General features: G+C 45.0%; 3 protein-coding genes across 20 annotated transcripts in view; 1 reads left to right on the forward strand and 2 right to left on the reverse strand.

Annotated features, from left to right (window-relative positions):
- Positions 1 to 629: 629 nt before the first annotated feature.
- On the reverse strand, positions 630 to 20,798 carry BFSP2 (beaded filament structural protein 2). The gene is made up of 7 exons (XM_009464480.2): positions 20,343 to 20,798; positions 11,206 to 11,288; positions 9,128 to 9,284; positions 7,013 to 7,174; positions 2,053 to 2,184; positions 1,349 to 1,569; positions 630 to 887 (listed from the first exon to the last, which is right to left on the reverse strand). Exons 1-7 carry the CDS (start codon positions 20,796 to 20,798, stop codon positions 884 to 886), a joined length of 1,215 nt encoding a protein of 404 aa, XP_009462755.1. The 3' UTR covers positions 630 to 883.
- Positions 20,799 to 24,361: 3,563 nt separating this feature from the next.
- TMEM108 (transmembrane protein 108) overlaps positions 24,362 to 26,420 on the reverse strand; it is a 201,852-nt gene continuing 199,793 nt past the window's right edge. For 7 of the 9 annotated variants that reach the window (XM_087769685.1, XM_087769726.1, XM_087769675.1 and 4 more), the window contains 2 exons: positions 26,174 to 26,328; positions 24,362 to 24,693 (listed from right to left, as the gene is read on the reverse strand). In XM_087769685.1, coding sequence (XP_087625811.1) covers positions 24,571 to 24,693; positions 26,174 to 26,328 — 278 coding nt within the window. In that variant the 3' untranslated portion in view covers positions 24,362 to 24,570. The remainder of the gene's footprint in view (positions 24,694 to 26,173; positions 26,329 to 26,420) is intronic. The other 2 variants (XM_087769732.1, XM_087769720.1) reach the window with 1 other exon arrangement.
- The window catches only part of LOC148057588 (uncharacterized), a 35,016-nt gene continuing 33,327 nt past the window's right edge, over positions 24,732 to 26,420 (forward strand). For 3 of the 10 annotated variants that reach the window (XR_015707407.1, XR_015707391.1, XR_015707396.1), the window contains exons 1-2: positions 24,754 to 26,038; positions 26,126 to 26,240. Coding sequence is in view for 1 of the 10 variants with exons in the window: in XM_087769780.1 (XP_087625906.1) it covers positions 26,219 to 26,240 (22 nt within the window). In the remaining 9 variants the exon portion in view is untranslated. Of the gene's footprint in view, positions 26,039 to 26,125; positions 26,241 to 26,420 lie in introns of all 10 variants that reach the window. The other 7 variants (XM_087769780.1, XR_015707405.1, XR_015707409.1 and 4 more) reach the window with 7 other exon arrangements.

Below are 26,420 nucleotides of genomic sequence, written 5' to 3' on the forward strand. Positions count from 1 at the left end.
TGATACCATCAAAATAAGAGAAACTACCTAGGGCACCCGCATGTTGATGCTACGTGGGTGCCTGTTCAAAAGAAGTTTGGCCAACCTGCCTTAAGGGATGTTGATATCAAGAAAGAGCCAAGCATATAAAAAATAAATATCAAAATATATCAGTATATCAAAAAGTATCACATTGGCACAGACCGGCACCCTGACTAGGACTCTCAGTATATACTTGTAAAAGGCTGTGACCCGGACTGCAGACAGAACTGCTGTTGCTCTCCTGCACCTTCAGATTTTCCAGAAGTTTAGTCTAGAGTTAAGACGTGTGTATTAAGTAGTGCTGGGATGCTTGCATTAGTGCTTGTGCTGGCTTATGTATTGCAAAATTAGTCGCATCGAGTTACTAGCGCGTTTTAACTGCTTCAGCATGATTTGAATTGGATTTCACACGAGTGAGCTGGTGGTCTTGTGACACAGCAGAGCACTCGCCGTTTCCACGTGGATGCTGTGTGCCCAGTGGAGGGGTAGTTCAGTCTTGATATATTTGTACTATGAAAAGAAAGAGTTTACTTGCTGGAAAGCGGAGGGCTTATGTTCTTAATCCAGCCCCCTTCAGCTATCGTGAAAAATACTGGAAGGAAAAAAAAGTCAAACAAAAAAACTGATATTCTTTATTTTTATTATAATTTTAACAACATGAGTAAATTGAAATCTGTAAGCAAAGCAATTACGTGAGGAGGGTCTAATAAAGTTGTTCAAGCTACAACCTACTTCGATTGTTGAATCAAACTGAATAAAGCAGGCTGCTTTGATGGGTTTTTAGCTTCCACGAACATAATTGGCAGTGACATCTTCTTTTGCTTTAATGGCAATGGTTTTCTGTGGGCTGGCAGTTTCATAATCAGCTGAAAGTAAAAAAAAAAAAAAAAAAATTGGTCACTACTACAAGTAGGAAAATTGCTGAACCAAGTACTAGCCTCAGTTCAGCTGGTGAAATCTCATCAACTTCAGCAGGATCTGATTATAAAAAAAAAATTCTCCCTGACCTGAGCAGAAGAACAAGTCAAAATCTGTGGATCAGATTCTCAGAGGTTCCATGACTAACGGCGTTTAAGGATCTTAAAAAAGCCCAACCAAGCAACCCAACCACTGTAAAGGCATTTACAGGTTATCCCCAGAGGACAAATGTTAAGAGTCTGAAGTATGTTTCTTCACAAGGGGTGCAGTCAGCGGGCCGGATTCTGTCCTCGGACTTCAGGGGGAACTTGTGTGCTTAGAAAGGGAGCTTCCCCAGGATCACAGCTTTGGTATTGGGACTGCATAGTGGGAGGAGGAGGGAAGGCAGAATGTACCCCAGGGCAAGTACCTGCTTTGTTCTCCTTCCAGAAGGCAGTGATATGCAGCAATGTCTTTCTCCAGCTGTTGTTTGCTGGTCAGCAGATTTTCACGATCCCGCTGCTGCTGCTCGGTTTCTACTTTGATTTCTCCCATCTCTGCCTCCAGCTTGGAAATGACAGAGCCTAGGTTCTGCAGTTCGATGTCGTGCCAGTGCTTGGCGTCGTATAAAGAGTTCTCCAGACCCCGCTTCTGTAAGGGCAGGACAGCAGACATTAAAACAGTCAGTTTTCCTATGCTTCATAGTGCTTTTTATTCAGGTTTGGCCAGTATCTCTATTGAATATGCTTAAGTGGAGATGTAATATTTTGAGAATTCCTTTCTTTAGATACTTTGAAAAATGTGTATTATCATTACAAAGGTTGAACTACTTTGGTTACGAGGCACAGATATTCTTCACATTGTCAAGTACTGCCTACCTAGCAATCTCAGTGAAATTATTGCTGAGTATGAAGACACCGAAGATTGAAATTTGGGGCCTGGTTTTCAAATGTGGTACGCTCAGTGCACCATGTCAATCAAGAAGAGCCCAGAAATGTCTGGCATCTCTGGAAACACTATCTGCTGGAAAATGGGATTTATTCTTAAGTCTGCATCCCAGGATGGGAATGTTTTCCTCAAAGGGCGTGTTGAATTCGCACAGCATATAGCCATTGAAAACCCAGCATTACTTACCAAGGTTCTCAAAGATTCGGTTTCTGCTTGCAAGCTCTGTATTTTGCAGGCAGTTTCATGGAACTCGGTTCTGAGGAGCTCCACCAGCTCTTCCTCCTGGGTTCGCACGGCAGCTGTCGTTTCAGCCGGTTGCTGGTAAAAGATTGTGACTGTCGTCACAGCCTACTCAAATTATGTTTTAGTTTCCTTACATACCAAACTGACAGTTGATATTTTCATAGTTTGTGGTAATTCTGACTGTAAGTTTGATTCTTGTATATTAAATCCCTTGGTTGAACAATTCTGGATACTTCTTAGTGTCAAAATTGTCATATTTTCTATGCATTTACTGTAAAACAGCTTATACATATAAGTGTATATAATTTATCTATGCCAACAAAAGCTGTTCAGCATTCATACTAGTGCATTTAAAATGACCTATAAAAAGAAAATGTTGCTACAATTCTTCATTTAGTAGCTATACTGTAATATTTTTTTAGAAGTTAAGTGTTTTCACTTAGCCTATTGGATTTCAGAATTATTCACACCTTGATTTTTCACATAGGATTCCATGAGTCAGAGAGCAAGTCATATCACAGAGGTCAGAAAAATAATTTCTGATAATTGAATTAAGATATTCTTATGCAATTTTATGCTCTTGTTGCTTGTGGGTTTTTATATGTGTTTAGTTCAGGCTTCTTGAAAATAGGTGGAGGAAAAGGTACCTTAGTAAAAATAAAATTTCTATACTTTTTAATGAGGGCTGAGATCAAGGTTTTCAATCCAGAGCTCTGGGCTCTCTAGCAAATACAATTCTTCAGTCAAAACCTACATTTCTTCTGTTTGATGCTAAAGTTGAACTATGCAAAGTACTTCTATTCCACTCTGAAAATTATCTGGACCCTGTCCTGCTTTTCTGATTATGGATTATTTTATTTTAAAAGTAGGATCAAATTAAACAAAAATCTGGGACCATGCACCAGAAATCATTTTTATAATCTTTTTTGGTACCATCATGTGAACCCCACACCTTGGTCATTGTGAATGAAATAATCTCAGGTGCAAAAGGTCATTTAAGTACCAGTTAAGTCTCAAACAGAATTTAGGATTTATGAACCTGTGTTGCAGAGGGTTGAATTTCAGTCCAAACACCAAAACTGTCCTTTCCAGCAAATTGCACAGAGCCTGTATTTTCCAGAAATACTTTATAGGGGCTTGTGCTTCGGAGAGACATAATCCTGCCCCACTAGTCCTGGTGAACCCAGCCTAGTGATTGTCAACCTGCCACTCTGGAGTAATTTGTGTCTCCTAAGTTGTGTTGAGAGTGTAGTCTGCACGTTATTATGGTAGGAGGACTATAAATGCCTCTTTTTAAAGAGGTACGCAGGGCAGGGAGGGTGTCTTTGCACCTATATTTATGGCCTGCACCCATTACCTGAAGCCTGGCATCTCTCATTCACGTTTACCCTGCTGGTGGGCCAAATGCTACCTATAAATCCAACTTGTCCTCACCACAGCTGATGCTGGAACGCCTCCAGGAGTTACCCTAATCTGTCACGGCTACCTGACGTTAGTGATGTGAGTGACAGAACAGGCAGATGGAGCAGATGGAGGTGGCCACATCAGGCCCTAAATACTGAGGATGACACAGCAAGTAAGCACACGCTGAATAAGCTCTGAAGCCTTTGGTACACACAAGGTTTCCCCATCCTCATTACAGGTTTAGCAGCTGAGTCGCCCCAAGAGTCCATGTGGAGGGTGCTGCTGGGCGTGACACTTGGCCTCAGCTTTGGGGTTGCTTCTGTAGAGGAGCGCAGGCGTGGTCTTTGTGCCCTCTTCACTAGGCAATTCGTGTTTTCTGGGGGCTCTGCTCTTCCGATCCCTGAGATGCTCCACAAGGGAAAGGCTATACCGAATTGTGGTGCCCACAAACAACTGGATTAATGGAGAGAGAGGAGGAAATCATCCTCCTAAATCTTTATCATTTTGGTGCTTGAGTTCCCTAGGAATGTGTGGATTTCAAGCACGTCTGTACAGTTCTGAGCCAGGCATTGTGCAAGAGTGCAGAATCTCTCATTAGTCTGTTTTTCATGGAACCAAGATAATTAAAGGATGATTAGGGATAGAACACCAACATCCAGGGTCTGATCAGCATGATATCTGCAGAAGGAAAGTGACTTTGATAAGCTCTTAAGAGTTCTGGAAACGCGTTAGCAAAGTAGCAAAGAAGGGAGAAACAATTGACATAATTCACAAGATTTTTCAAAACCTTTTGCGAGATCTAGTGTAGGGGATGACAGAGGAAGCTGTGTAATCATGTGCTCAGGGCAGAGCATTGCCATGGATCAACAGCTGGTCAAGAGACAGGACATGAAGAGGAGGGTTAAGGTCTAGTTCCATTATGGCAGAAGTTTAACAGCTTGAAGCCTCAAGGTTTACTGCCTTGGGGATGAATCATGAACTAGAAGGATTTATGGATGACAGAAAACAATATAGATTAGCGATGCACAGAGGTGGATGTGTGGAATCAAACTACCTGAATGAACAGCGCCACATCATTAAGCAAAGCATCTTTCTGGGGAAAATATTAAGCAGCTTGCGTGCCTTACAAGGTTTAAATCACTTGTGTCAATTCAGGGAAAGGTTTTGAGCATTATGGACAAAAAAGCGCAGAGCTCAAACCAATGGACTGGAGTGTCGAAGTTACTTACTCATCTAAAAATTCACATGTGAAACCCTGTTAGGTATGAATATAAATTGGCATGTTTTGGTGCCTGAATCTAGCAAAACCTAGCCAAGATTGCAAGTCTAGTCAGAAGACAAAGCAAATGAGGCAAAGGAATTGGTCAGAAAATAACAGAAATACTACCCTGACATCTAAGTCAGTGCTAGGACACCATTTGAAATACCTTGGTCTCAACTGGTCACAGCTACCCCAGAGAGTGGGTGCAGAGAAAGACAATGAAAGCATTAGAGATGAAGGAAAACTCACAAAGAGAGATTCAAGAAAGCAGTAATGAAGAGCAACGGAGAGGAGGGGACTGCTCGCTCTCCTCTGCTGTCGCAAAAGAGCAAGGACAAATTTTTCACAGTCTGGATAACCAAATGGTGCAACTTAGCCACGTAAGATGACATAAGTCCACAAGCTTAGTTGAAAAAAAGGCTTGGACATAATTATCAGAACTCTTGTTATCTGTATAAATAGTAATAATCTGAATAGACCTGTATGAGAAGCAAAACGGTGTAAGATAAAAAACTGCATCATCTGGGTTTAATGAGAGGTATATTTGGGGACAAAAAACCCTAGAATAGCATACCAGAACCTGCTCTGAACTGCAACTGATCTTTCCAGAAATCTGTGATAGTCTGATTCTTCCTCCCATTAAAAAAATCAAAACAAAACAGGAACATCTTAAACTGGTAAGAGCTTAGACTAAGATGGCTAAGTAGGGATGGGTTAGGTTAGGTCTGCTTATTGGTGTTTCTCTGCAGTATCTGGTGTTGGCCACAACCAAAGACAAGATAGTGGGATCCAATGATCAGTGTACTATGAGCTGGCAGTTTTGTTCCCAAATGATCTCTCTGTGCAGTTGAAAGACCAGATATTGAAGATATGAAAGAAATGGGAAGAAAGAAGTTGTGAGGGTGTGTTGGCAGAGGAGGAGGAGGAACAGGAAGAAGCAGGACGGGAAAGTGGGGGCACTGAAAAATTTGGTGCTGGCAGAGTAATGCTCATTTTGCTGAAACCTGGCAGTGGGCCGGGAACAGATTTTCTGGGAAAAGCTTAGGAGGCTACTGAGGATGCTTTGGCTTTTCAGGGCTGCATATGCTTTATATGGAGGCACTCTCCGGGCTCATGTAGTTTTTTACTGCATCAGTGGCTTCCTTTGGTCTGTACAAGCTGAAAATCAGGCCCCTGCAGACTAACCTCATGAAAACTTCGCTTAATAAGTCTGGCCTGCTTACAAACTTGATGTGATCTCTGGGATAAACTCCTCTGGTTGGCTTCTTGTACATTCCCTAGCGCCTTTGGTATCACTACTGCCACAGGATTTTTCTTCTTTATTTTGAAAATAAGCACCTACTCAGAGCTTGCATATTTCTTTGCAAATATATTTCTTCCTTTTCTTCTTGCAGTTTGGCTTCACTACCCTCTACTCCTCTCATAGGAACTCTGTACCATGGAACTGGGGGGCTATGTTTTTGCTAAGTATTTCTATAGCACAGCTGTAGTTACGATTTGGTGTGCCATGATCTGCTGTAATAGCCCGCTCAGAATGAGATGGCTTCTAAAATATAGGATCATGCGCTGAACTTAATGCTTCAGCTCCGCAAAAATACTTATTTCAGCCAGCCACTTTGGAAAATGAGTGATCCTTCACGACAGAGAAAAAGCTGCATTAAAAGGCTGCTTCAGACTCAGCATCAAGAGAGGAGAGAGCTTTTAAAGGGAATGGCTATTATCATCACTTTTCATTTCTAAGTTAAGGTCCAATTTTCCCACTGCTGCCAAAGAAAACAATTTCAAGGAGAAACCCACAAGGAGTCTGTAGCTGTATAATTAGTGTAGAGCAATGTATTTTGCCCTTTTGATTTATAGACCCCTGTAAATTGTTCAGTGGAGGAATGGCCCTAGTAAGAAGGGTAACGACTCTGGCTCATCCGACACAGAAGGTACCAACTGGTTAAGTTTGTTTTTCTCAGCCAACATTTCAGAGCCCTTAGAAGTCTCCCACAGATACCTGTGATATCAGCAGCGTCACTTTCACCGCTACTTAACTCTGTGCATCCCAAGAAAGTCACTGATAGTTATGAGTGTATATTCCAGTGCACTTGGACCAAAATCCTTTAGATTTTTACCATCTTTTTTGTTTCAAGAAAAAACCCAAACACTCAGCCCTCAAAGTTACTGCAGATTATTAGACAGATTTTATGTTTGCTTTGAATCTCTTAATGTTGGAGTGGGTTACAGAGCGCTTACCTTGGTACGGAGCAGGGCACCTGTCTCAGCACGATTCTTTTCAATGTCTCTCTCCCAGTGGATTCTGATTTTTTCCAGTATGTCGTCCAGGCCACTGCCCAGGGGAACATCAAGTTCTTCCAGCTGAGATCCAGCAAGCTGCTTGTATAACACCTTCACATCCTTGAACAAAAATAACAGACATAAAAGAAGGTGAACTGGACAATTGAATGGTAGCTTTGGAGAGGCTCGAGGAAGAGCTCTTTTGGTTCCACAGAGAGAGCAATTAAATTTGGTCCCAAAAGGTGTCTCTAAATGAATGATTTAGTGCACTGGAGGGTTCATTTTTCAGATGTGGATTTGCCTTTCTTCTGCGTGGGAAGTCTTGCTGGAGTTCCCCTTGGTGGAAGGAGACTGAAGCCCTCAATTGTGCACTGTGTTCAGGAATACAAGAATAAGTGGGATTTGCACATGTATCTGAACTGGCTGGCACCACAATCCTTTTACGTCAGTCTGTTTATATGTGCTATTGACATAAGCAAAAAAAAAAGTGGTGTAAAAGCATCTGGGAACTGTATTTGTAGGCAGTGGCCCCTGACAGTGACAGTACTGGAAAAAAAGGACGGGCAAGTATATGTGAATTATGAACCTGCAAGAATGGAAGCCTCAAAATGTGCCCACTCCAAGTGCACAAAAACTTCAAAAGGACTTGACATGGATTTCCTAGTGGGGGTCACTGGAGGAAAGAAAGGTTTGACTCAGTTCAGGAAAGTCCTTGGGACTTTATTGTGCCAGAGCTCAGCTGGAGTAATTGCAATAGTTTCTTCCAGCCTTTATTCTGTGACTTCTCTTGAGCAGCTTCCCCTGGTGCCGCTGCCATAGGAAAACCAGGTCTGTGCTGGGATGGTTCCGCGAATGCTCAGGTACTCCCAATGGGTAAAGAAAGGAGCATCCTTCCATGCTGCAAGGGCTGCTCGCTGGCTAAATGCAGAGCAAGAGGAGCTGTTGGAAAGCTGCTATTCTTGTTATGCCATATATATGGGCAGAGGACAGCATCAGTCCAAATGTTCTGGTTTCACAGCAATCAGTTGCGATACATGGAGGTTTAAAGGGATCTTGTGTATTTCTATCAATTTTCTGTTTTCCCTCTTATCTAAAACCGCTTCCATCTTTCTCATGCCATGCAGTGGTGCTGAAGCCACTATTATTTTCGGCAAAATGTCAGCCTTGGCATTAGACTCATGAAAGTAGGGAGGGGATGGAGCAACCTCATCTTGGCAACCCAAGTCTCTATACGCCTGCCAATGTTGCTGAAATCTTGTGGTTGGAGAAATAACCTGTAAGAAATGTAAGGTGGGATAGTGCCTCACTTCCATGAGCAATCTCAATTCAAGCTCTCTTCTACTTTTGAGGCATCAGCACAATTGCTTGCTGTCCCTTACGTGGGATTAGTAGTAGCTCCCTATTCAAGCCCCCATCAGTAAAGATGCTGATTTGGATCCGATCCTGAAACCCCTGCTGAAGGGAATAAACCACCTTCATCCAAACAGTGCTGGTGAAGGTAATGAGTAAGTGGGAAGGTATTGCAAAATTGGGTAATTATGCTTCCCCTCCAGCTGCCTGTCCCTGGGACTTGCTTCAGTGGTGCGTTGCTCAGGAGAGACTCGGTTTCAGGAACCAAGCAGCTTGCTAAGCCAAGCAGGAGTTTTTCAGAAGAGGCTGGTTAACGCTCCGCGTTAACGCAGCAGGACCAGAGCTTGTTCCCTGCACAAGCATTTTCTCTTTACATTCTGGCTGAGAATCAGACCTTACTGTTGAGATGTCCACATGTGTGACTGTGCAACCCTGTGACCATCATGTGGTGTCTAGCAAGAAAAGAAGTCATGACATCTCTTCCATGTCATATTTAGCAGATGAGAAAGAGTTAAAACTTAAATGTAAGTAATTTGATCATGCCTCAGAGGTTAGTGCTTTAAGTTAACAGAGAAGAGAGAAATAGGAGCAGTTTTCAGGACAATCCCCCCACCCAGACATGGCAGGCGGAGTTTTTTAGTGCTTTCTTTGCACTAGATGTATGGTGCCAACTGGATGAAACAGGCCCACGTCGGCTTTTCAGTGTCCCGAGCCTGGACTTACTTCTTCATGAGTCTTTGACAGCAAAGTTAGTTCTTCTTTCATGCTCTCTATCTGACTCTCCAGATCCATTTTAGTTAAATTAGCATCATCAATCACTTTATATAGGGAATTAATTTCATCTTCCACTGCCTTTCTGAATGGCTGCTCATTTTCATACCTGCAGAGAAAAAAAGAAACCCAAACCTTAATACAGCACAGCTCAGCAAGAAAAACCTGCTTTTTTTTTTTTTTTCAAATGACACCCTTTGTGCTAATTAGCTCATGTGTCCCAGACAGAGGCACAGAAACACAGAAGATATACTTTGCTCTCACCTTGCCTCGCTATACTTGAATTTAATTGCCTGAAGTACCCTGTCATTAACTCAGAGTGTAATAAAACAGGCCAAGTTAGCAGTCTGCGCTACGGTGGTTATCAGCCTGATAGGATTCCTGAATAAGCACAGAGAGGCACGGGGTCTCTTGCTAGATCTGGTATTTATATGCAGTATGACCATGGGTGGCTTTTTCTCTGTTTGCTTGGCTGTAAAATGAGGATAGCTGCTGATTCGTCTACATAAAAACTTTTCAGAGCTATGGTTAAAGAAAATATGTGTGCATCAGGCATGACTTTTACTAATGAACATGCTGATGGAAGTCTGATCTATGTTCCAGGGTCCCAGCCCATCCTTAAGACCAAATCCTAGTTGTATCAAAATAAATAGGATATTTGAGTGGTTGGTTTGTCAACTAGAATTGCTGTTAAAGCAAACAGCTCATTTCTAAACCATGGCTGCAATGGTAGGGAAAATTGTGGCAGGCAGTTGCTATTCTGCTGTGCTGCTTGCTCTGTCGCTCTCATTTGTACCTTTTCATTTTAGGCTTTCCATTGAAAATGTGGCTGCATTGCGTGGCGAATCTCCTTGGGTGGGAGGCTTTTGTGTCAAACCCATCCAACCTGGGGACCTGGTGGCCAGGGAGGTTAGACGGGGGGCTGGCAGGTTAGACGGGAGCCAGCTTCATAAACAAGAGCTGCACTCTGCCCCTTGAGAGCTACCTTCATTGCTGGGAGTTCAACAGCCTGGGAGAGAGGCAGCTGATCCCAGTGAGAATGAGGAGCTTTTACTCTGCCATGGATTGATTTGACCTTGTTTTTGTTATGTAGACTGCTTGTCCAAGTCAGCTGACGTTTTTAAAACTACTTAAAATATGAGTGTAGCTTGCTGGATGCAAAGCCACAAAATGAGTAGCTCAGAGTTTTACCTTTCTGAAATAGAAGGCAAACTTAAGAACATGATTAAGACATGTTTTGATACGATTAAATAAAATAATACCAGGGAGAGACAGAAGTTTAAGGGATGATAAAAATCATAGGAAATAAAAATTAGTTAGTTTGAAGTACAGTTTGTGTGTTGGATCTTGCAAAAAAGCTATTTGTAAATGAACAATCCACTACAAATACAAGCTAGAAGGATCATCAGGCCTTCTGAGTAAAATTTACAGAGCTTCATGCCCTCATGTACATGAACATTAGGCTTTGCAAACAGAAAGATGTTAAAAAAGTAGTTTGTCAGTATTTAAGATCTTCTTTTACTATTCCTTTCTCTCAGTAAAGACAAGGAAAATCAGTGCAGCCCATTTCTGGTTTCTTATCTAATGTTTCTGCGCTGACGTTTGTAGTGGTACAGTTTTTGCTTTTCAGCTGCTGCAGTAGAATGATTTTTTTACTTCCAAAATCACTTGTGTGGAACTGCAAATTACAACTAATAATCACATGAGTCTTTGCCTTTATAAAATGTCGACCCAAATTTGAATGAATACTGACCTGTCAGTAAGAGATCAATGTCTGTATATCAAAGAATAGCTTAAGTAATTTTGCTAGTGCACATTTTTGTTACTATAAATCTGCAAAATCTTCCAAAACAATGTTAGCATCCTAATTCTTTTGCTGCTACAAAACCCCTCCCATGTCAAGTGGTTGAATATTCAACTTCAAAGAATGAGCCTGTTCTATTCAGTAAGCATTACTACCCTATAGAGAAAGCGCTTGCCGAGGCAAAGTTTCAAAGAAAGTGGCCAGCTAGGTGCCACCACAAGGCTACCTGTCTTTAAAATCTTCAGCACAGGCTTGAATGTTCTCAGTGTGCAGCATAAGACGAGCATTTTCAAGGACTGCTTCACCCACCTAGAAGAAAGAGACAACAGAGCTCAAGCAATGAAGATCTTCAGCGCATTAGCTACATGCACTGTGCATGTACCTTAAGCAGAGGTATAGCTTTGATTCTGAAAATAATCCTTTAGCCTAGGGCTGTTCAAGTGACTCATTCCAGATTATTTAACCAATTGATTTTGTACATATAAATTCACAAATTCTCTGCCAATAGGCTGCAGTTGTCATCAAACTGTTCATTGCTCCTGAGCATTCATCTTCTTGTGGAAACACATTTATTCTGATTGTCAGCTGGTCGCAAGGGGTAAAATTCATTACTGTGTGCAAGATATGTTCATCATTTAAGTCCCACTTATATTTTCTAGATACAGTTTAAGTAGCACTTATGCAGTTCCTATTCTACTTCCCATATCAGCAGTCCTCTTCGGGGTTGTCCTCTTTGGTGAGCCAAGGAATACTTGTTCCTCATGCCACCTGCGAGCCGTCCTCAGCTCCCAGAACTTTGTTTTCCTTCTCTGATGGGATCGTGTAAGCTCTTGTGATAGATATGAGACCTGAGGAGCAGGCAGTCTTCAAAGATTATTACACCGAATGTGACATGCTTTGGAAAGATTGTGCAAATAAGACTGTTGTATCATTGCTATGGCTCTGGGGAGTATCTTTAATACCCAGGAGGTACTTGAGGGGTAAGCAAACCTGAAAGGGTTGTGACATAGCAGCCTGTCGTGATTCAAGAGGGTTATAGAAAATGATAAAAAGGTAAAAAAGACCACTGCCTGCCCTGGCACTGAGCTATGGAGGTGACTGAAGACATGCTGAATTTGGTACCAGGATTAGAGCAATCATCTCTGCACATAACTGTCTGGGGGCTCCAGCCGTCCCATGCTCCATGCCATCACTCTGGCGGAGCTAAACTGAACATCTCTTTGGTCTTTTTCAGGAGATATGCAGGGAGATTTGCAGTTGAAACTAAACCACCACATAAATAAGCAGCTTTTTAAGCAGGCCCGGAAAGTTCTTGAAGCAGAAATCTTTCTTTAGATAGTTAAGTCTGTAACTAAATGAGATTGCAAATCCCCTGAAGAATTCTGCTCCCCCGAGGTGAAACAGGCCATGCAATGTGGAGACATCAAGACTGCGTCCAGACAAGTTATCTCAAGTATCACAAGTGGGATTGTTGCCTTAGTATGGTCCTACCTGCTCTATTGGCTTGCTGCGTGGTGATGGGGTGGAGGTGGACATGCAAGGCTGAAGCATTTCTACGTGGTAATTAACATTCATCCTCACGAAAAGTGGCTTACTGCTCTAAATGTCTTACAAATGCTTGGACAAACAAAGGTGAACTGTGTGAAGGCATCTGATAAGGAGAGATCTGGAGGAATAACATATTCCCCACATTGAGAGGTCCATAATGGATCATGAAGTTAAAAGCACTCTACATTTTTTAAATCTGAGGAGGCACGAGTTAAAACGAGTGGTTTGCTTACTTCTCACCTACTTTTAGGAACAAAAAGAGAAGGTGGCTGTGGCTGGAAGCCTGGGGCTGGAGCTCTGTTCCTGCCAGCTCCGGCTCGACTTGGCATCCAAAAGACACAATGCTCACGCCATTGCACAGGTGGCCAATTTTTCTTTAATAATTGTGGGATTTCTTGGCCAACTCCAACCAATATGATAGAGGGATAGGCCAACTCAGGGACACGCAGTTCCAACACGTTTCATGAAAATAGCATCTAGACAGAGGAGAGGAGTCCCATGAATACCACCACTGGGCAAAAAAGCCCCAGCTTCGGCATGAGAGAATTAGAGAGTGCAGTGGACGCGCAAGTGTCAGAGATGTTACGAAAGCCACAGGTGTGGGCAAAGAGATGGTGTCCCACGGCACAGCAGCCAGGCCCGCCGTGCAGCACACAAGTACAGAAGACCTTTACATGCTCTCTTGCACACAGAACTGGCTCTTCTTCATCGTGCTACCCCTTGTTTCCTTCTCCCTGCTTCTTTGCAACCCTGCTTTACCAGCACTGGCCTAACTGGTCGTCCCTTCTGCAGTATTTCAGAGCGGCTGGGCAGAGCTGGGACTTTGGGGCCATGCCACTGTGCTGTCCTCAGGTCCCTTTGCACGACCTGAGTTTCTCCTGAAAGATGGAGAAAAGACATTTAGTTTTTACATGGCAGCAGCATGGAGGTAGAGGCAGTTCTTTGACCCAAGCTCTGAATTTTTTTTTCCTCCTAATGTTTAGAAAATGCACTCTTGGCCTCATTGGAATCTTCTTCTTTATGTTCTTTCTTTTTTTTCTTTGCTTTTCCTTTTTTTTCCTTTTTCTTTTTTCTCCCCCCCCCCTTCTTTTTTTTCTTTCTTTTTTCCTACAGAAATTATTGCATTTTGTCTTCCTGCCAACTCTTACATGTATGGATCATCAGAGAAGCTTTTTTTTTTTTTTTTCCTGACTCAAATCAGGGAGCAGAAGCGCTGCTCTGTGATTTGCCCTGCCCTGTCAAAACAAGCCCATTTGCCTCTGGCAGGGAGCCTCAGTGGTTACAATATCTGACCTAAACTCTGATGAAAATGAATGTCTTTGAAGGAATTAGGAACATCCCATGAGCAAAAGTAACATTAAATCCTGTGAGCTGCACAGTGCCATTCAGAGATACGTTAATGGCTAAGTTTAGAGGCTGAATCCAATGTAAAATGGCCTTTGGGCTGCAATGAAAGCAGAAGCAGGGAAAACCTGGTGATCTGCTGCTGCCTGGATTTCTGCCGCTATACGGAGACAAACCATTTTTTAAAAGGGCTTTTCAGTAGTAATCTTGTGGTTTTATTGAGGCATTTGAGGTGACTTTTTACCTGCCCCACAGTGGATGTCTTTACCAGAACCCTGGTACCATACTCCTGAGGACTCGGTCAATACCTGACTCCCCTCTTCATAGACCAGAGGCTAATGCCAAATGCTCAGTGAGAAAGTGCAGGGCTTTCCAAAACTGCACACAAACCTGAAGTGTGCCATGTAAGTAAAAATGGTATAAAAAAGTCTGATGTTTGGAAGGCTTCAGGGATGAGCGTTGTAGTGGGAGCCAGCAGGCCTTAGCCTTTCAGCCCTCCTGGAAATCAGCTGTGTACGCTTTAAATCCAACAGTGAACTTGAAGGATAAATAATGACACATAGTTTCTATGTAGAAACCAGGTTTCCTGAAAAATTCTCCCTGATTTGCATGAGCCGTGAAAGCTCTTTCGTAGGCTTCAGAAGAAGAGATGTAAGACTTCCATCTAGTGGCTCTTTTGTTTGATTTAATTCTAATAATCAACAGCTGGATGCAAACACGCAGCATTAGTGAGATGGATTCGTAGCCACTTTGCTGACACACATACTAAAACGCATGATGCAGCCGTTTAGGAAATGCCTTTCTTTGTGTCCATTGGAAATGAGAGGGCTCGCAGTGCTGCAAGCACTTGGGCATTGCCTCCTCTGCTTGTAAAGCAGAAGGCAACGCTGTCCTGCCTCACAGGGCTGCTGGGAGGCTTAATTCACTGATGCTCATGTGGCACTTAAACTGCCAAGATGGGAAGTGTTATAAAAATGCAAACATTATTACTAATAATAGCTCCTTTAAGTCACGTGTTGTCTTTCAACACTCACGTCCGTGATGCACATACACCTTTTGAACATGATTTTTTTTTCCAGCTCTTGAATTAACACTGAATATTTGTGATATAAAACATCTTAAGTTGAAAGCAGCAAAAATTTTCTTCGATTTCACGGGCATGAAGACACAATTTTAAGTCTTAGCAAAAAAAATCTTGTCAAAATCTGCATGAATGTACTGGCCCATTTACTGGGTTACGACTGGCAACATGGAAAACCAGTTGCTTCAAGGGAGTTTGCAGACTCCAGCCTTGATAAAGGGTGATGTGGTACAGACACTTATGGGGAGAGCTTATCCCTGGCGGCTGGCAACTTTTGATTTTTAACGGAGGTCTGACCAAGTTTGGAGTTGCAAGATTTACTATGCCTTTCAAATTCTTAGCTATGCTTTATCAATAGCTTTGTATACTTTTGCTGTTCTTACAAATGCCTAATCCCTTTCTGAATGCTGCTGGATTCATGGCCTCAGGTGTGGCCTGTGATAATGAATCTCATGGTTTAATTATTCATGTAACAGAAAATTATCTGGCTTTTAAGTTCACTTCAGTTAAAGCAAATGATGCCTCTGTGGAGAAAGATCAGAAGATGCTGGTCTAGTCTTTCCTTCCGCACACAGAAAGAAATGGTTGATGTCAGCCCATTGCCTCCAACACATTGTAATTCACAGCTAAATCAGGCTACAATCATGTAACCCACTGCCTGCTGCTCAGATGCCGAGCAGTAAACTCGTAACGCTTTCGGTCATGCTTTCTGTGCTGAACCCCTTCTCAGAGCCTGAAGGAGGAAAATCCAAAGGCGGCAAGAGTGGCATTTGTTGCAGCGCCTTGGGAAAGGTGATGGACTACCTGGAGAGAGGCTGGGAAGATTGATGGGTCCTTTGCTGATTCCTGCTGCATCCAAGAAAACATGACTTCATTTATACATCGAATATTTTATAAGTAAACAGGACTGCGTAAAAAAAAAAAAGCCTCGTTCTCAAAGCAGGAGATACCTCCTAAAGAAATGATCTGTAAAAACTGTAATGTTGCCTAAGCACAAGGAGAAAACCTCACCCCCCCACCTCACAGCTCTGTGTGAAGGTAGTCCACGGTTGCGCTGCTGGAGGTGGCTGAGAGGACATAATTAAAACACATTTATTGCCATCCTGTGTATGGCAGTTGACCAAGCTCTGTGCCTTTTTGTGGGAGTTTGTTGTGCTCTGAGATCAGTGGCTGAATGCTGTTTCACCCATTTACAGACACTAATCCTGCGCTGTGTTGCGTTACAGATAATACTCAGCGGCTCTCCCGGCCCTGCAGCAAATAAATTGCTGTGTGCAAGTCCAAATGCGGCGATTCCTCGGGCTGTCAGTCCTGTATGTTCTCCAGGCTTAATATGAACACTGAGTAAACGCTGACAGTAAGGCCAGGTGCAAATAAAAGTATTGCTATCGAAAAACTCCAGTGAGCTTTCAAATGCTCCCAACCACGCACAGGAGTCACAGCAGTCATAAAATTGGTCCAGGACGTTGATTCCTTCTTCTGCTTTTGTGTTTACTCCTGTGAGCTGAACTGCGCTACGTGCCATCTCATAGACAAAATACGTCTCCGTGTCTCCCACGCAGCCGTAATTGAACGGTCACGGAGGCTGCGCTACCCTCTCCTCTGTGTAAACTCGCTGAGATTATTTTAAGCGTCCCCTTTTCCCAGGTGCTGCCCTGCTCCGTGGGAAGGAATTGCCATTACAACCAACCTCCTATTCTGCAGAAAAGACATATTTGATTACAGATAGAATTTTCCACAAAAAGACCAGGATGAAGCCTGGAGAAAAGGCGTATGCCCGGGGTAAAATGAGATGAATTTGTGTTTCTGTCACGTGAATTCCTCTCCAGAAGGATGTCCTGGTTTCAGCCGGGATAGAGTTCATTTTCTTCTTAGTAGCTGGTATAGTGCTGTGTTTTTGATTTAGTATGAGAATAATGTTGATAACACACTGATATTTTAGTTGTTGCTAAGTAGTGCTGACACCAGTCAAGGACTTTTCAGCTTCCCATGCTCTGCCCGGCGCACAAAAAGCTGGGAGGGGGCACAGCCAGGACAGCTGGCCCAGACTGGCCAAAGGGCTGTGCCGTACCGTATGACGTCATCCTCAGTATATAAACTGGGGGGAGTTGGCCGGGGGGGAAGCGATCGCTGCTCGGGAACGGGCTGGGCATCAGTCAGTGGGTGGTGAGCAATTGTGTCGTGTATCACTTGCTTTGTATATTATTATTGTATTATTGTTATTATTACTACTACTACCATTCTATTTCATTTTACTTCAGTTATTAAACTGTTCTCATCTCAACCCATGACTTTTCTGACTTTCACCCTTCCAATTCTCTCCCCCACCCCACTGGGGGGGAGTGAGCGAGCGGCTGTGTGGTGCGTAGTTGCTGGCTGGGGTTAAACCACGACAAAGGATTTCTCATTTCCCTCGTTTCCTGCAAAAATCCTCCCATTTTGTGCCTGTCCCGATTAGCATGTGTCCACCTGCTCTGCTAAAAACTGGCTGCCCAGGTGGATAATTAATGCTGTGCGCTGGATAGTGGCTTCCCATCATTCAGCTCCTGTCAGTGCTCTCCTGCTGCAGTAACAGCTCTGACAATGGCAATGAAACACGAGTGTTTTGTCCCCTGAGGGACCCTCCACTCCTACCCTCCGAGCCGCTTGTTCCCACATTTTTTCCCCTAGCTCTGAGTTTGGGAGAAATGCTGGCACCCGGTTGTTATTGCTGGGAGGACAAGTACCTGAAATGGGGGATGCCGGAGCACATCCCAGGAAGGGCAGGAAGGAAACGGGACCTCTGCTCCGCCGGGGTCTCTCCTACCCCACTGCGGAGATGGGCCCGTCACACTTCTGATTTTGGGACCAGAATGTTTGGCCGTACGTTTGTCTTCTCACTAGCGGGGCAGGAGGAAGGGGCTCCTGTCTAGACATCCCCCTGCCCCAGTTGTGTATTTTTCTTTGCTTCTTCTTGTTCAAAATCGGTTCCTACCGTGGGAGTTTGGGTTAAACCAGGTGGCTGCTCAGGCGGCTTTCCACCCCAAAACTTTCACAGCTGCTTCATATGAAGGGCACCGAGGGGTTTATGGCTGCTGAGCCTCCCTCCCACCTGAATACACAGGGCTGGCCGGGGATCAAAATGAATCCTCAGATTTTGCGGGAGGCTGAAAAAAGGATATGTCACATTAAGGTAGATGTGGACATCTACAGATAATCTAAATACATTTACAAAAATTACATCTAGAAATGTATCTGCCAGATATCTCTCATTTCTGTTACAGCTGACTCCTGGACAACTTTTACTTTTCCTCCTGGGACATGTCGTGGCAGGACGGTACTGACTTTGTGTGGCTGCAGCCGGTTCTGCAGCAACTGCTTTTGATGTTATTTTCATAACGGTGACACTTTCGGTCTTGATGCTGGCATACTTTCGCCAATTAGCTCCAGGATGAACGAGTTAATCGGTGCTTGGGCTGGATGAGGTCCTATTTTCATTTTTGGTTAGATGCTTAATATAACAAAGGTGAAGAAACCTATTAGTCAGAATTGTACATAACAGCTCAGATTATATCTGAGAAAGTCAAAACCCACTAAGCGATGCCTCTTTTATTGATTTAATTGAAGTAATTTGGAAAACTTTATGTATTCTCTAATGTGTTTTAATGGTTAAATAGATACGGATGATGCTAATCTTTTTCTCTTATTTTCTATGATACTTGCAAATGGTATTACTACATAGCTTTATTTTTCTGATTTTATATGGGAAAAGCCCAATATTCAAGCTAGATTTCATTATGAGCTGCTCTTATTTCTCAAAAGAAAGGGAGGTAGAGGCAAGGTGGCAGGATGACAATATGAAGAAAGCTTAAAAGGAAAGCAGTTTGGATGAAAAATTATTACACGAGTAGGTTCATCTGCACTACAGTGTTGGGGTTTCATATAACGAAAAAAACAAACAGTCCTTCCTAAAGTACCTATGGTCCTACGTTTTTTGGTCTTAACCTTAAGCCCCGGGAGGTTCTACGGGGGAGGTCTACAACTGCAAAATGGGGGACACGTCTGGAAAGCACGGGATGGAGGCTGCAAAGCATTGACCCCCCCCGGCTCACGTCAAAGTCCCCGTCTACCTCAGCAAGGTGATAGGTTCGAGGGTATGGCTTTTCATAAGCACCCCAGATTCAGAGCACCCATTGCCTTCAGCAGCCAGTCCCTTCAGGCAGCTTTAGAGGATTAGCGGCAGAATGTCATTTACCAATACAAAAAGATAACAACTTCAAAAGTCAGTGCTTAACTGGGCATTTCTGCTGACAGGATCTCTGTACAAGAGCTTATGCTGCTGCATTCAGGGTACAGACGACATTTGTGGCGTTCTGGGTGAAGACCTGCCCTAAAAATGCAGCGCACTGTAAAATGCACCCTCTTCCCTACGCCAGAGTAAAACTCGGGCCAGCCCAAGGTCAAACACACAATTGTCCCGGGGAACTTAAAGTTGTCTTCAGGCTTTCTGAAGACCTGCCGATGGCATTTTCTGTGCCTGCACAAGCACTGCCGGGAAGACGTGCAAGATGCCAGGCTCCAGCTCTTCGGGGACCCGTCCGCTCCCGCTGGCTGGGAGTCGAGAAGCTGGGACTCGCGAGGTGCACCGCGACCTTGGAGGACAGAGCCCTGTGTTCACTGCAAGCAGGACATCAGCCTGCAAAGTCTTACTGGTCTTACTGGTCAGCAAAAGGAACTGTTTCTTGTCCATGAGATCATAGCGAACATCATTTCGCACTCCCACAATAAACACTTTCCCAGAGAACCCGCGGCCTGTGCCATACGGAGAAGGTGGGAGTCAGGGATAGTAGGTGGCGACAAAGGGAAGGAAAGGAGTCACTCATTTGTAACCATGTAATTATTATTTTTAAATAAATAGAGCTTTTGAAAATGTGATTAAGCAAACAAGGGAATAAAGCAAAAATCTGAATTGCTGAATTGAAAAAAAAAAAAAACCAACATGCTTGTAATGATATCATGTTGAGGGATAAACTAATTCAGTCCTAGCAGTTTTCTTTTAATAATTTTGCTGCTCACTGTAATAACCACAGCTGAAAAAAAAAAAAATTAAGAAAAACCCCACCCATTTTAATCAGCCCAGACTATCGCACCTCGGGGGGGGGCATTTCAATCGCCCCCATGCGCAGGATGCCTGAGGCAATTCTCTTGCTTAATAGGCATTTTCCACCGCACACTGTGAAATGATAATGCTAATTATCCTGAAGATAGATTTAAAACCCTCCATCTAGGGCACGGCACCTTGAAATCAGGCGGCATTCATCATCAGCATCAACCCTCGCTGCTCGGGGTTGCTAATGACTCGCGAAGCTCCCCCCGGTCCCCACCGTTGCCGACGGCGCTCCGGCGCTCACCTGATGGTAAATCGCCTCCCAGTTCTCCCGCAGCACTCCCCAGCTGCCCACGCTGGCCGCTTTCTTGTCCAGGTAGACTCTGATGTGCTCCTCCAGCTCCTGGTTGACCTGCTCGAGAGCTCGCACCTTCTCGATGTACTCCACCAAGCAGCCGTTCAGGCTCTCGTAGGAGATAGCCCTGCCCTTCTCCAGCCCCGGGGCCAGGGGCACGGCGGCGGAGGAGCTGCGCAGACCCTGGAGGAAGACGCTGCTGATGCCCAGGGCTCTGCGGGACACTCGGGTGCCCAAGCTGCTCACGCCGCCAGTGGGGACGGTGCCCACGTAGACGCCGGGGGGTCTCGACAGGCTCCCTCCACCCCCAACGCTCACCCGGCGGCCGGGTGGCCCCGAGCTCTCGGCCGCGGAGGAAGAGGGCTGCTGCCCCAAGAAGGACGACCGGCGCCTCGGCAAGGGCATGCTGCCTCTCCAGCCCGCCGAGCGCCACCGCTCAGCCCGGCCGCCTCGTCCCGCACTGGCGGGAGGGATGTGCGGAGCCCAGCAGGCTGGGGCTTGCGCAGGGTTTCGGCTTTGTGCGACGGCTTTCTGGAAGGGGGGCTTTGTGCTGCCTGGGAGCGCCCGTCACATTGTCCGGGCGGCCGCTGGGTCAGCAATCCCATTTCAGGGGAAATCTCCCTGCTGCTGCTGCTGCAAATGTGGCAGATGAAAAGCACAATGGTGTTTACAGGGACAGCGGGACGGGGATTCAGTGCAACGTACGTGTGTTAAAATACCAGCGGTGTTTTCTACGCTGACACCCAGATGATTTCCTACCCTTATACCCACAGGTATCTAGACATATATTATGAACGCATTGGCCACTCACACCCATGCTTGTTCCAGACAGCGGCTCCTGCAGCAAGATGTTACCTAAAGTTACCCAAACTCAAAGTTTTGAGGAGCCGCAGGGCCATGGCCGAGCCGAACCAGCCTTTCTCTGCCGCAGAGCCTCGAATGCTGCCTCGGCTCTGCTGCAGCTTCTGGATTTCTCTGCGCTTTGGCTTCACCACCCAACCAAGGCACGTTGCCCCAGACCCAGCAGATTTTAACTAGGGACGAGCACCCTCACGTCTACCCCTGCTCAGTCGGTTTGTCGCATTATCAGCTGCACCCGCTCTGTTCAACAAGGGCCCATTTCGCTCTGGCTGCATAACATGGCGACAAAGTGAGGGAGCTGTGACCCGAAAGAAAAGGGCAAAACAATCCCTGAGACTTATTGCAGGGGATGGAGGAGTTTTCCCCTGCTCTTCTTTTTATGTCACTGCTCTAGTGATCAGGTGGGTAGTTTATAGGTAGATAAGTAGGATGTGTGCGTGGTACAGCGGGCTCCTTCACTCTCCAATGTTAGGGATAGCTTTTTCTGTCTACACGCAGGGATGCTTCACAACCAGGATGCCAGACTTGTTCCAGCGTAGGATTAGTGTGTGCGCATCTTAGTAGGCATGCCTGTAATGTGCTGATGTTGGGCATTGCCCTAATGCGGTGTAGGTTTGTACAGGGGCAGCGGTGCGTCTTTGGCGAGATGGAATACAATCAGAAATCCCTGTCTTCCGCGGGTGCCTAATCCTGGCTCGCCGGGTTTGCGGCTGGAGTTTGTTTCGCTTGTTTTTTAAGTCAGAGAACTGCGAGACTGCCTACAATCAGGTCACCATTTCCCAGCTGCCTGCAGCCTGGGAATAGCGCAGCATCTCACAGCTTTGCAAATATTTTTGGCTAGTTTCTAGGCATTCTGCATTTAGATTACCAAGCAAATTGTGCTGGCTAAACGAGAGGAATCTTCCAGTGTTTCTTACACAACATTTTCAGTGTATTTGCTCTGTGTCAAATAAAAAAAAAAAGAAAACCTGCCTTGCAAAAGCAATACCGCGTACAGAAAACAAATGTAAAAATATGGACTGTTTTGCAAAGAAGTGAGTTTAGATTTCTGACACCTCGTTCTCTCTTTCCACCTCCCTGTTGAAATAGAAGATGAAGGTCCTCGTGAGATTGCTTTCGCTCTTGGCAAGACCCTCAGGAAGTTTTTACTCTCTAATCAGCCAGGAGGTCGTTTAGTATTTGCTCATGAGGATCGCAGATATCATATTGCGTAGTGTTTATCCCACGGTGAAAAGGTATATTCCCAAAGTGCCCATCCATGTCGATACACAGCCACGTCTTCCTGCCTGCCCCAGTCACCTCGTAGGGAAGCGGAGCATTACTTTCTGAGCAGAAAATCAAATACCGAGGAGAGCCTCTATAACATTACAGTTTTCTAATTTTAGGAAGCCTGTGGCCGGCATTCAGATTTGTGCCTCAGCACAGCAGAAGTGCATGTGTGGGACAGGGAGAAAGGAGGGATGACAGTGCCTCAGTGGTTCCCCACGTCTTAGTCTGATGCCAGCCATCATTTAGTAAAGTTGTCAGGTTGCTCTGACTAACCACAGCCACTGGGACACCGCTGGCAGGTGGGAACAGCTGGACCAGATGTGCCGCTGCTATAATTCCCTTTTCTGGTACCAGCCGTGGCTCACCTTGAACAAGGCATATGGTTAATGATGCTACGCTGACCCCGTCCGGCCCGAGCTTCCCTTTTAAGCAACCAGGTGATAAACCTGGGCAGCCAGTGGCACAGAGCAGCCGGCTGGAGCAGGGGGCAAACTCCCTGCTGCCTCACAGCCCGCTCCCGGTGAAGTGAGGAGTGATGGTAGAAAATAACCCACAAGGACTGACGGCCAGAGGTGGGGAGAGGATGGCCGAGATCTCAAAGGACGGAGGCCATTTCACTTGCTGAATGATACAAAAAAGGGAATTTAAGAAGCAAAACTGGAAATTGGTCCCACGGTAACAGTTCTGGGTTACTCGGAGAGCATCGATTTAGGCAAAGTCATTCCATGTTCCATGTGAGCCTCTCCTTGTAACGACCTATTTTTAATCCATCATTTAAGCTTGGTTCACCCCTACTATTCCCCTAACACTATTACAGCCTGCAATCTGTAGCTTAACTGGGTAGGACTGAAATGCCATTTTGCTCTGAAAAACTGCGTTTGCATTCCTAAGGGGGAAGGAAAGTCTCAGAGAGTAGAGGGGGGTATGAGGAAACGCGATTCAATGGCACTAGCAGCCTAAGCACACAAGATAGATAAACCAGTGGGGAAGTAGCAATGTGGTCAAAGCCACAGCACTCAATTGGTGTGAGTCCCTAGTCACTAGATTTCAAGATTTCTGATAAATTCAAAGGAGGTTTCTGGTCCTTTGAAGGGGAGACTTTACACGCCTTCTTTTGAGGCTGTTTGCTCTGCAGGAACTAGGCCAGGACTCATTGGGCCGGAGTGGAGCAGCCGTGAGTCCAACGTGTAGCATGGTTAGGACATTTACGCAGCAAAAAGGGTCATTCTGCTCCTTGCTCCTGCAAAACAGTTTTGGAGCTCAAGCTGGAACTTGGCTCTCCTGTTTAAGTCTGAAGAAGGTAACATAAAAAAAAAATCATGGGGCACCATTACTACCCCAACAGGTTTGCCCACGTCGTGTGTGGCCCTGGATCCCATGGGTGCATCAGGTTTGTTTATCACCCCCCCTGCAGCCCAGCTCCCCTGCTCTCCCCCTGCTGAGCTGGCAGACCCCAGTTGGGTTTTAACTGGAAGGGAGACTCTGAAGGGCTCAATCCCAGTCGGTGCTCAGGCAGTCATGCAAAGAACACAAGACTGGCACGCGAGCCGTATGGACTGCTTCTGGCCACTGAGCTGGTCCTGTCTGGTTTGTACTCTAGCTTGGCAGGCTAAAGGAAAGGAGTGACTGAAGTCATTTTACAATAAGAGAAGGGACGGTCACAGAGCAGCAACGCTCACGGCCAGGCTGAGCGATGTCACGTAGGATGCAGGGTGCTGTACCCAACACACGCTGCCTGCACCAAAATCGGCCAGTATTCTGCCAGACCGAGTGTACTGAGCAGCAGATTGGAACTGACAGTGAAGAGAACAGTCCATCTGACAGGTGTTTTGCTTAGAAATACCTTTATTTTATAAAGCCACAGTTTGTTCTGTAAAGTTTTACCACACTTATAAAAAAGGGGTTGACAATTCTGAGGGAGAAAAGAAAAGCTGAAAACATTTCTTGTAATTCAGGGTTACACAAAGGTTATATTTATAATATATATATTTATTTATAATTTGGAGACAGTAGAGATGAAACTGCAATACGTGGGCAGCTGTGGGGGTCATATTTCAGAGACTTGCTCATGTCCTACAAATAGCGTTTCTTGACAGAAGGGGTTCACAAGGACCATCCCGCTGTCGCGGTAGTCGCCGTTGGCGGGGGAGCGCGGCTCGGAGAGGTGGTCCTAGGAGAGAGACAGAGAAGCAGGGTGAGCACTTCACAGCCCCCGATCTCCGTGAGCAGGCAGGGCACTCCGCTGCCCTGTGCGAATGCAGGTGAGAAAGGGACTGTTATTTTTATCACTTCTCCCAATCCTCCAAAAGTGCCTGAATTTTGGGGGCCCCGGCTCCCGGAGAGCTAAGTTTGGTGAGCTGGTTTTGCTCTTCTTCAGGCAGTAGGAGCCGTGAGTAAAGAGCTACTCTGATAGTCAGGCTGATTCTTTCTCAGTCTGGGGAGCCAGGAGTCGGATGCACCGAACTTCAGGTCCCTTAGCAGAATATGAACTTCCATATTCTTTTTTTTTTTTTTTTTCATGACACATTGCAACAGTTTCCTGTCTATCAGCTGGGCTTGACTCCTCAAAGATGCATTTTCAGCTTTTTTTTTAAGGTCAGAAAACCACATATATGGTTCCAAGCTACCCAAGCATGCCCCAGTTCAGTCATGTTCTGATCAGGTTTAAATGACTCGGATGACAGCTTCTGGAGATCATGCTATATGTGCACAGGCCTACCATTCCATTCTTGGTAAGACTAGACCGGGTCCTGCCTTAGCTTGAGCAACGTGATTGCCAGCAAAGTGGGGTGACTGAAGCAACTGTGAGTGCTTGTCTAGTCACATCTCAGAGGTTCCTTTCTAAACACCTTTTTTTTTTTTTTTTAATTTAATGAGATGAGTTAGCTAGCTGATCTGAAAATCACTTTAGCATAAACCTAAACTCTTCACTGTTTCTAGGCTTTAAATACCTTTGAACTAAGCTAAATTATTCTTCTCTGTCTCTGAGGCCAGAGAATACCTTTCTATCAGTAGTATCACCTGCCCATATATGAATAATCCCACTGAACCAGTCAGATCCCTTAAGTAGAGGCTGATGAGTATACACCACCACTACACACCGTCATAAATCGATGTTTTGATTGCTTATATACTGGGAACACTCACCCCTTGAACTGGTATTTGAGAAGCTATAGGCAGCTCCTGAGACATAAATACGCAAAAATTCTTTGCGTTATTAATTCCCAGTACCCCCCTTATCTGATGCTGCGTGGGACACACGCAACAGACAGATTAGAAGGACCGACTGTCAGTAACAAGCCAGCCCAAAGAGCTGTCCTAAGCAGAGCTCAGGAGATGGGATGGCTAGACATTGGCCGTAGGCTGAAAAGGAAGAGAAACCTGGGAACAAATTCACCCAGAGGTGGTTAACTCCCACGACCACACAGCAATATGGAACATATCTGCAATGGCTGGGAATAGGATGGCAGTCTGGTTTTGGTGACATATTTATCCCATCTGATACACGTGTAGGGGTGAGTCCTTCTCAAAAAGCTGTTTCCCTGAATATGCCTAGGGATTTCAAGGCTTTATTAATATGGCTTCCTCTCCCCTTCTCCCAGCATGGCTTCAGTTACAGTTTTCAGACACCAGTTCTGCAAGTGAAGTACCTCTGAAGTCTCCAGGGACTGGATCTCTCTCGGTAACTCTACAGCATGCCTGTTGAAGTAGTCCATGGTAATAGCGTTATTCCAATAGCTCAGATTGTTTTCTGGGTTAGACGTTTTTTTCTTCCTCCTCATGCAGCAGACTGTCAGCAGAACTGCTGTCAATAGAAACATGTCAAAAAAATGGTTATTTCCTTTCAATAAGGACTCATCAGTACCATGGATTTGTTTTTTATGGTACTTAAGGAGA

Source organism: Nipponia nippon, unplaced genomic scaffold (assembly GCF_047370975.1).
Source record: "Nipponia nippon isolate SJK-2023a ecotype South Korea unplaced genomic scaffold, ASM4737097v1 scaffold_1, whole genome shotgun sequence".
In the NCBI taxonomy this organism is placed as follows: Eukaryota; Metazoa; Chordata; class Aves; order Pelecaniformes; family Threskiornithidae; genus Nipponia; species Nipponia nippon.